This window comes from Coffea arabica, chromosome 2c (assembly GCF_036785885.1).
Source record: "Coffea arabica cultivar ET-39 chromosome 2c, Coffea Arabica ET-39 HiFi, whole genome shotgun sequence".
In the NCBI taxonomy this organism is placed as follows: Eukaryota; Viridiplantae; Streptophyta; class Magnoliopsida; order Gentianales; family Rubiaceae; genus Coffea; species Coffea arabica.
Window position 1 is genome coordinate 1,708,324 of NC_092312.1, and position 10,517 is coordinate 1,718,840.

At 40.1% G+C, this 10,517-nt stretch overlaps 2 protein-coding genes across 3 annotated transcripts; one reads left to right on the forward strand and one right to left on the reverse strand.

Moving 5' to 3' along the window:
* LOC113724928 (ABC transporter C family member 10) lies at positions 1-7,755 on the forward strand. Of its 2 annotated transcripts, none has more exons than XM_027247839.2 (13): positions 1-209; positions 679-774; positions 1,178-3,247; positions 3,407-3,727; positions 3,903-3,989; positions 4,514-5,101; positions 5,190-5,354; positions 5,469-5,763; positions 5,893-6,107; positions 6,180-6,485; positions 6,672-6,735; positions 6,827-7,066; positions 7,157-7,755. In XM_027247839.2, exons 3-13 carry the CDS (start codon positions 1,202-1,204, stop codon positions 7,267-7,269), a joined length of 4,440 nt encoding a protein of 1,479 aa, XP_027103640.1. In that variant the 5' UTR covers positions 1-209; positions 679-774; positions 1,178-1,201; the 3' UTR covers positions 7,270-7,755. The 2 variants fall into 2 exon arrangements, with proteins under 2 accessions (XP_027103640.1, XP_027103639.1); XM_027247838.2 differs by lacking the exon at positions 1-209 and adding an exon at positions 548-565.
* A 162-nt stretch (positions 7,756-7,917) lies between these two features.
* On the reverse strand, positions 7,918-10,480 carry LOC113724929 (uncharacterized). Its single transcript, XM_027247840.2, has 2 exons — positions 9,892-10,480; positions 7,918-8,343 (listed from the first exon to the last, which is right to left on the reverse strand). The coding sequence occupies exons 1-2, from the start codon at positions 10,338-10,340 to the stop codon at positions 8,238-8,240; spliced, it is 555 nt and encodes a 184-aa protein (XP_027103641.1). The 5' UTR covers positions 10,341-10,480; the 3' UTR covers positions 7,918-8,237.
* Positions 10,481-10,517: the final 37 nt, after the last annotated feature.

Below are 10,517 nucleotides of genomic sequence, written 5' to 3' on the forward strand. Positions count from 1 at the left end.
CGCCGGCATTACCCTTTCCGGCGAGAAAACGAGCCCACAACCATCATTACTGCACCCATATAAACATACCACGTTAATTAACCGCCAGCATCTCAAACTCTACTGTTTGTCACCAGAGTCTTCGTGCTGACAGACAACAGTCTAAACCTTAAAGAAACACAAAAAGATTCCTAAAATAATTTGGTCGGCGATATCTTCGGGTCTTGCAGGTTGTTTTGGTAGACTGTTCTTCTTTATAAAATCAATACTAACAGCATCTCTGCCGTACTAAGTGTATTTTCTACTTATGTCCTTTGAAGTGTGTCTTCTCCTTGCTAAATATAGCCTCTCTAAAGTGCATTGGGATCTCAGTGTCGTTTTTTTTTTTTTTGGTTAAAAATAATCCGCACCTGCATTGCATGTGCCCATGTTGAGACGGCGGGCCGATAATGTGAGAAACGGGAAGAAGCGGAGAAATACGAGTAGGATTTGGATTCTATTTTCGACACATGCTTAAATAAATAAACACAAAGAAAACCGACGCACACCCCTCTGCCTCTCTTGGGAACCTGTTTCCTTTTTCATGGTTTTTTTTTTTTTTTTAATTTCGAGTTGATCCAACAAATTGTACTATGCCCGAGCTATTTTATTCGTGTTAGTATTGGTTTATGATCCCCATCGTCATTTCTTTGTGTATAGGAAAGACGAAGCCCTGGAGGGTTGGTAATAGTACTCTATTATTTGCAATCTGGAGGATTTGAGAGTTTTGAGGGCGGACGCCTTTGCCAATCCAAGGTGTGTTGTCGTTGTCATGCTTGCATTTTTGCTTGTTAGTACCAATTATTTAGCAACATTGAGATGGGTACGAGTGCAATGAGATGGATGCCAACCAATAGACCATGCAGCTTTTGATCAAACGAACTCTGCCCGCAGTGACTTATTCGTCCTATTTTCTTGTCTTCAAGCAGTCTAAAGAATTTTTTGCTGATCATGTTTTTTGATGTGTTGCATAATTTATCTTGCAAGTGCATGGTCTATTGGTTGGCTCTATGTCCACATTCTTTAAGCAATAAGCTGTGCTTCTCTTGATCCTTCCACTTCCTTGATGAATTCAAAAGGATCAGAACCTTTTTTTTTTTCAGTGCGTCACCTGTTTGAATGGTGTGGTAATCATTTTCTCGTGTTTATCAAAATTCAGAATCAAAGACGGTTTAAGGACGAGATGGTGGATCTTTGGAGTATGTTTTGCGGGGCATCTGATTGTACTGACAGCAGTAGGAAGTTTTGCGGTGCTAATTTAGTCTCTGCAGCACTCTCCTCCTCGTGTATTAATCATGCCTTGATCATTTCCTTCGATGTTTTGCTCTTAATTCTGTTCCTAGCCATTTTTTTCTCCAGACCCTCGTCAAAATTCCCATGGATGCATGCGCAAACTCGTGGTATTTCAGGATTGCAGTTGATATCTGCCACTTTCAATGGTCTTCTAGGACTTTCATATTTGTGTGTGGGGATTTGGGAGTTGGTAAGAGAGTTACGGAAAACCCACAGTGCATTGCCTCTCCATTGGTGGTTGCTGCTAACTTTCCATGGGTTGACGTGCTTATTAGTGGGTTTAACTGTGAGCCTTAGGGGAAAGGTTTTTTCACAAGCCCCTTTGAGGCTGTTGTCCATTCTTGTATTCTTGTTTTCGGGAATTGCTTGTGGATTCTCTCTTGTGACTGCCATTCTCGATAAAGAGGTGTCATTTAGCATGGGGTTATACATATTGTCTTTGATAGGAGCATGTTTACTGTTGTTGTGCACCTACAAAGGTTACAAATATGAGGATAGCACTGAAAATGATCTTAGTGCCCCCTTAAATGGCGTGGCCAGTGGGAAAGGCAAACTTGATTCTGTTGGCAGTGTCACTACATTTGAGAAAGCTGGATTTATCAGTAAAATGTCATTTTGGTGGTTGAATCCATTGATGAAAAGGGGAAAGGAGAAGACTTTGGAGGATGAAGACATACCCAACTTGCGTGAGGAAGATCGAGCAGAGTCCTGTTACTTGCTGTTTGTGGATATATATAACAAACGGAAACAAGTTGATCCACTAGCCCAACCATCAGTGTTGAAGACAATCTTGCTATGCCACTGGAGGGAGATCTTCACATCAGGGTTTTTCGCATTTCTGAAAATAGTTACCGTCTCTGCTGGTCCTCTTCTACTAAAAGCCTTCATTCAGGTTGCAGAAGGAAAAGAGAGTTTTGAATATGAAGGTTATGTCTTGGCTGTTTTGCTTTTTATCTCAAAGAACTTGGAATCTTTGTCCCAAAGACAGTGGTATTTCAGGAGCAGACTAGTAGGTGTGAAAGTAAGGTCCTTGTTAACGGCAGCCATTTATAAGAAGCAACTAAGACTATCCAATACTGCCAAGTTGATGCACTCAAGCGGTGAGATAATGAACTATGTTACAGTGGATGCCTACCGGATTGGAGAATTTCCTTTCTGGTTTCATCAGACCTGGACAACGAGTCTCCAGCTCATCTTTGCACTTTTAATTCTCTACCGTGCTGTCGGGCTTGCTACAATTGCATCGTTGGTGGTAATAGTTCTTACCGTTCTTTGTAATACTCCCCTTGCAAAATTACAGCACAAATTCCAATCTAAGCTTATGGTGGCACAAGATGACAGGCTAAAGGCTATTTCAGAGGCACTTGTCAGTATGAAGGTTTTGAAGTCATATGCCTGGGAAAGCCATTTCAAGAAGGTTATTGAGAATCTAAGGCAGGTTGAAGAAAAATGGTTGTCAGCTGTTCAGCTGCGTAAAGCATATAATAGCTTTCTTTTTTGGTCAACCCCTGTACTTGTCTCTGCTACAACATTTGGGGCTTGCTATTTCCTTGGTATTCCACTAAATGCAAGCAACGTTTTCACATTTGTAGCAACATTACGACTGGTTCAGGACCCTATTAGATCTATTCCTGAAGTTATTGGAGTAGTCATTCAAGCTAAGGTTTCTTTTAAGAGGATTGTGAAGTTTCTTGAGGCGCCTGAATTGGATGTAGCAAATGTGAGGCAGAAATGCCTTGGAGAAAACACAAGTCGAAACATTATTATAAGATCTGCTTGCCTCTCGTGGGAAGAGAATTCATTGAAACCCTCTCTTAGAAACATTAATCTCGCGGTTAGACCTGGTGAGAAGGTTGCTATATGTGGGGAGGTGGGCTCGGGTAAGTCAACACTTCTAGCTGCAATTCTTGGAGAGGTTCCAGTTACCTGTGGAACTGTAAGTTAATTTCTTGTTCCTTTGACGTACTTCTATTGAACTGATTTTATCTATGCCTATGAAACTCCCTAACAATTTTTGTCATATATGGGATTCTTGTAGAAGGCTTAAACATGACCTGATCATCTCTTATATGATAAATTTATCTTCATTCTACAGGTTCGAGTGCATGGAACTATTGCCTATGTTTCCCAATCAGCATGGATTCAGACTGGAAGTATTCGAGACAATATTTTATTCGGGTCTCCAATGGATTACCAGAGATACCAACAAACATTAGAAAAATGTTCATTGGTAAAGGATTTTGAGTTGCTTCCTCATGGTGATCTCACTGAAATTGGAGAAAGGGGAGTTAATCTCAGCGGTGGACAGAAGCAACGGATTCAACTTGCACGGGCTTTATATCAGAATGCTGACATATATCTACTTGATGATCCCTTCAGTGCTGTTGATGCACACACTGCCACAAGCTTATTCAATGTTAGTACTTTCTCATCTCCTTATTTTCTGGTAGTCTGGAATCTGGGAGGGGGCATTGATTGCACGACCTCATAATTCTGGGGCTTGCTTTACGTTGATTGACCTCCTCCTGTTGCGGAAAATGCTTAGTAACACTCCTTTGTGATGATGTACAATCTCACACCATTCTTGGCAGGATTATGTCATGGGAGCTCTAACTGGGAAGACTCTCTTACTTGTAACCCATCAAGTTGATTTTCTTCCTGCATTTGATTGTGTTCTGGTGAGTTTACCCCCGGGAAATTTTTACACTGTAACTGTTGTTGTTTTCATTTGATTTGGACCTTTAGGCATTTTTTCTGGTAACCTGATTCCACTTCCTGTGATAAAGCCTGAGAAATATGTCTTTTAGATGACTTTTCATTTAGGATCAAGCCACTGCCCCCCACAAAAACAAACAACACAACAAAGGGAAAACCTCTTTCTACTAGATGCTATGATGTCTGAAAATCTTTGTTTTGCATTATGATTTTCTTCTGCTTTCATAGGTCAATTGATTACTTGTTTTCAGATTGATCACATTTTCCTAGCAATAAAAAGTTGTTTAGCGTTGGAGGTGTTGCATATAGCCATCTATATTACTAAAAATCTGGATATCAAGATATTCACGCAGTGAGTGTTCAATTAACTTTAGCCATTAGTGGAAAGCAAAACAGCTGGTTTCGTTACCCTGAATATTACTCCCAAGGAAACTGCCACACTAAATCTACTTGACAACAATATACTTACTTCTACCTTGTTTGACAGTTTATGTCAGATGGCGAGATTCTCAATGCAGCTCCCTATCATCAGTTACTAGCCTTTAGTAAAGAATTTCAGAGTTTGGTTGATGCACACAAAGAGACTGCAGGTTCTGAGAGGATTTCAGAAGTTACTTCCTCCCCGAGTCCTAAAGCTCCTAACAAAGAAATCCGCAAGACATACAGTGAGAAAGGTTCTAAAGCATCAGCAGGTGATCAGTTGATCAAGCAAGAAGAGAGAGAAGTCGGGGACACTGGCTTTAGGCCTTACATTCAGTATTTAAATCAGAACAAAGGCTTCTTGTTCTTTTCTTTGGCTGCTTTCTCTCATCTTACTTTCGTGATTGGTCAGATATCACAGAACTCTTGGATGGCTGCAAATGTTGACAATCCTGAAGTAAGCACGCTGAAACTGATTGTAGTCTACTTGGTGATTGGGTTTTCGTCAACATTTCTTCTGCTCAGTAGATCTCTGAGCACAGTTGTTTTGGGTCTGCAATCTTCAAAATCATTATTTCTTCAGCTATTGAATTCTCTTTTCCGCGCGCCGATGGCATTTTATGACTCAACGCCTTTGGGAAGGATATTAAGCCGGGTAAGGATAGTAAGAGTTTATGCCAAGTTCAGTACACATCTACAGGCTTGGAACTAAAAGTAACGCCCATTGATTTTTACTTGAGCAGGTCTCGGTTGATCTGAGCATTGTTGATCTCGATGTTCCATTCAACTTGATTTTTTCTGTTGGAGCAACTATAAATTTTTACTCTAGTCTTGTGGTGCTAATTGTAGTCACCTGGCAAATTTTGGTTGTCTCGATACCACTGGTCTATTTGGCTATTCGATTACAGGTAACATGCTGGCCGGCTTGTTTCATAGAAACTTTTGCTTATCAAATTAATGACAAGAAAAGATTATAGAAACTTTTGCTGTACTAATACCATCGTGGGTTTTCCTTTCAACAGAGATACTACTTTGCCTCTGCTAAAGAGTTAATGCGTATTAACGGCACAACCAAGTCTTTTGTTGCAAATCATCTTGCTGAATCTTTGGCAGGGTGCATGACAATCAGAGCTTTCGAACAAGAAGAGCGTTTCTTTGTTAAGAACCTAGAACTTGTTGACACAAATGCCAGCCCTTTCTTCCACAATTTTGCAGCTAATGAGTGGTTGATTCAACGATTGGAGACAGTCAGTGCCACAGTTCTTGCCTCCTCAGCTCTCTGCATGGTTTTACTTCCTCCTGGAACTTTTAGCTCCGGTCCGTGGTGCTCTAGTAATTGATGCTAGCAAAAATATAGATTCTTATTATCCAGGCATTTGTCCACCATACTGCTAAAGTTTGAGAATGAAAATTTTCTCTTCTAATCATTGTCCCCTGTCATTGCAGGATTTATCGGAATGGCTTTGTCCTATGGTCTTTCATTAAATATGTCCCTTGTGTTTTCCATCCAAAACCAGTGTACTCTGGCAAATTATATAATTTCTGTGGAGAGGCTTAACCAATACATGCACATACCAAGTGAAGCTCCTGAAGTCATAGAATGTAATCGACCGCCAACCAATTGGCCAATAGTGGGTAAAGTAGAGATTCAAGATTTGCAGGTACATCTATTTGACTACTTTTACATTGTATTCGATCTTTGTTTGAACCCGCTAACATCAGTTCAATTACAGATCAAGTATCGTTCTGATGGCCCGCTTGTTCTTCGCGGGATCAGCTGCACATTCGAAGGAGGGCATAAAATTGGTATTGTTGGGCGAACTGGTAGTGGGAAGACTACTCTGATTGGTGCGCTCTTTCGTCTGGTGGAGCCAGTTGGTGGAAGAATCTTAGTAGATGGCATCGACATCTGTACAATTGGACTCCATGACTTGAGGTCACGTTTTGGGATTATACCACAGGATCCTACTCTTTTCAATGGAACTGTGAGATACAACTTAGATCCTTTGGGGCAACACACTGATCCGGAAATATGGGAGGTACTTAAAATCTTGGCATATCAAAGCATGAATTTGGCATTTGCAGCTTATGTTTGGTTAAATGTCCAGCATTCCTATTGCCAGTGGCTATTGCATTTGAGAAAATTGCTATTTTTTCCTTTTTCAACTTTCAAAACAGCGTTGCTTTAACCGCTTGATAAGAACATTTTTTTCTGTTTCGAGAAGGTTCTTGAGAAGTGTCAACTCAAAGACGCTATTCGGGAGAAAGAAGAAGGCCTCGACTCCTTGGGTAAGCTGGTCCAGTTCTAGCGTAGTGATGAATGATGAGCAGCTGCAGCAGCAGCTGGTAAGATTTACTAACCTATCTCTTTTAATTCCAGTTGTGGAAGACGGATCAAACTGGAGCATGGGGCAGAGGCAGTTGTTCTGTCTTGGCCGTGCTCTGCTGAGAAGAAGCAAGATACTGGTTCTGGATGAAGCAACTGCATCAATAGACAATGCTACTGACTTGATTTTACAGAAAACTATCAGGGCAGAATTTGCTGATTGCACGGTGATTACGGTGGCTCACAGAATACCAACAGTGATGGACTGCACAAAGGTTTTGGCTATTAGTGAGGGTGAGCTTCATGTCTTGAGCATTTGTTTATGCTGAACTAGTCTTCTGACCATAATCATTATGCTAAAAATTGGTCTGACAAATATGATAGGGAAACTTGTGGAGTATGATGAACCAATGGAGTTGATGAAAAGAGAAGGTTCACTGTTTGGCAAGCTCGTGAAGGAATACTGGTCTCATTATCGCTCTGCAGAATTACAGTGAAGTTAAACCGCAGAGCCATTTTGTGATCCTTTCCCCCTTTAGCGCACAGGCAGCTTACAGGACAACTGCTGACGGAAAGCCGGGATGCTTCAGCATCGGTTTGGCACTTTGTTTTCTAGTTCACCGTGGTGGCATATATATATACACAAAATGGAAGTGTGGCTTCCATAGCCAAATGAAGGTGGAATCTCTCGCTAGTAATGCACGGAATTGTGTCATAGTAGTACAATCAGTGAAGAAGATTCTTGGCCATTTTGACGATGCCCCTTTGGATTTGCTAATAATCACAGGGGACTTAAATTGCTTTGAGGTTGCAAAAATATAGAGCTTCTTGATAAATGAGACGTTGCTGTATTATGAAGGGTAACAGAAGAAACCCAGGCTAGAAAAATTGATCTCCAGGAATGACGCTGGCTGTAGCACTTATCGATCCGAAAATGCAGCTAAATTTTTTTTTTAAAATAATATTTTGCTTGTATTTTTCAATCACATTTTTATTTTTCACATATCACATCATAAAAAAAAGTGTTACAATAATTGTTTCAAACAATACTCTATCCCAACACACTTTATATATTTGTGAAACAAAAGCTATTTTGTATAAATCAAAAGTCCCTGAATCTAATCTCGTACCAAGGGCGGGCAACATTGCTGTACCAATCTCCGAAAATTAAGGAATATTCTAAAATCTGTTCCGAGCTCCTTCACTACCAGTCTGTCTGTTTACGTTTTTACATGCACTTATTTTTCTATTCAAGGAAAAATATTTTCAAAAAAAAACCCCCCGAAGGGTTGTACAAAACACAGGAAAATTATTTGACCACGCCTGGAGTAAAAAAAATAAAAAAAAAATCAAATTATTGCATCATCAATCCTGAGAAAAAATTCTTCACCTACTGGTCAATCTGGATCCTCTAACCCTCTGAATGTGGAACAGACAGTAAAACTGGATCTGCATTTTCTCATCCTTATGGCCCTCCAAGTATGGCATTCTCAATATCCTCTCTACATAGTGCATAACTGAATCTCCTTTCAACATCTTTTTCTAAATTTCCTGGTCCACTCTTTAGGTACCTGCACTTTTACAGAAGAATCAGCGTCTGCACTTTTTTTTTGGGTTGTTTTGGTTTGGCGGGGTTGGGCGTTGGAAAACTGAACAAAGAAAGCGGAGGCAGTTTATACATTTAAGTGAGACAAGATATGTTGTAATGAACTTCCAGATTAAAATTCAACTCGAAAGTGAAATTCCGAATAAAAAACTCAAATTATATGATGATTTCCTAAAATCTACCAAGATATATATAATCAACCCGACTTACTCCTGTTTAAAATGTAAATGCAGCTATAATTTGCTCTCGTCTTGCCTGCTGTTGATTCGGCTGATTCCAAATTTAACACCACAAGACTAGTTTGGACACGGGAACATTCACATATTTCTCGATTCTACAACTAGAACCCGATTAAACAACTAATATAAAGGATCCAATCCTTATTAATTCCTAACCAAAAAAATACAATATTCAATGTGCCCAACGTTATTTACTTTACTGCGGTCAAATAACAAGAACAAATATATAGAGTCTCAAGAGGGATTACAGAAACCAGAACATTAACATAGCTACCTATCAAGTTGGTTGCATTTCTTAAAAGTTGCAGATGAAAAATGCAATGTTGATAGGCTTTAAGCTCAAGCAAATGCACTTGCACATGGAAATGGGAATATTTTACTTTACAAACTTCCTTTCAAAAATAGATATCTTGTTTTCTTCAAGGATACCAGCCCTGTGTTGACTACACTTAATAAGCCAATATATTTGAAGAGAATGAACACCTTTAGGCCTTTCTTCAGTTTCCAGTTCTTCACATATTAATGTATATGATGAGCCTTTCTAGACCAAAGTATGTTAATTATACTCAAACCAGGGTTACGCCTTCTGAAAACTGTTAAAACAATTTGCATACAAATTTGGTCACTTATGAAAACTCAACCTGAAATACAGAGAAACAAAAGCCTTAGTACACATCTAGTCATCAACGGCAGCAATAAACCGAAACAAACCCCTTTCTCTTTCATCTGTTTTTGGATACATAGAGGAAAAGGGTAGCAAGCTTCAAACCTTGCTCCTTGCACTAAAGGGTAAGGGATGTTACCATGGGAGGATTTCGCGGTGGTGGCAACCCAAACTTCTTTCACCATAGTGAATGACAAGCAGAGTATAATTCTTAAGTAATACTAGTACCATATTCTTATCACAAAGTTAACTGAAAAGCTTAAGTGAATCTTGCAATCAAGCAACCATCAAAATCCCAACTTTCTTCCTCAATAATGACGGGCATCACACTTGTCATTCAATACAGGCACAAACACCGAGTTCCTCCCGCCCATCATTTATGACAACCAACTATAACAAATTAAGAAGAGATTCAGCTTGTAATTATTGAACAGCATGGAAAGAAAATATTCATAGAAAACAATCACTAATACAATGCCTAGGAATAAAGGGGTTCTGCAGAAAATTGCTAGCTATTTGGTTATATGTTCCTGACTCTACTACAATCAGGTGAAAGCAATCGCACGAAAAAGTAATGCTTAGTCAAAAAAGGGGGTTGGCAGAAATGGACCTAATGTAGAGGTCCGTGACATCAAGGGAGAGCTGGGCATGCCAATCAGGATTCTCCACAAACCAAACAGCTCTATCCTCTTTGCTCTGATGAAACCCTAAGCTCCTCAACCATGCCTCCACGCAAGGCAAGCTATGAGAGTACAAGGGCTTTTTCTTATCCGGCAGTCTCTGTAACCACTCGTCCACTTGTGTTCCACCAGAGGATACCTCTTCTTCTTCTTCTTCAGATGACTTGGAACAAACTAGGGTTCGTCTCCTCGACGGCGAGGAAGAAGACAAGGGTGGTCGACGACATGGTATTGGTGGGAACTTATTAAATAGTACAGGATGCCCCAATGAAAACGAAAACGTCGTATATGTTGCGAAAGAGGACGACGACGGGGTTGGAGAAATTAAGAAAACCCCATAATCTCTGCTTATTAGCCTAGAGCTACAAACCAAAGACATTTGCCCAAGTGTATATGCGGACCGGAGGAGCTCTCAACGCCGTCGTTTGTGTTGATACAGAACGAGAGGAGAAGACGACTAGACAAGTACCAGCAAAAGTTCCAGCTGCAGAAAAAATGAAAATCGCGGAAGAAGCAGATAGGGTGCTCAACGACGTCGTGTGATAGCTGAAAATCG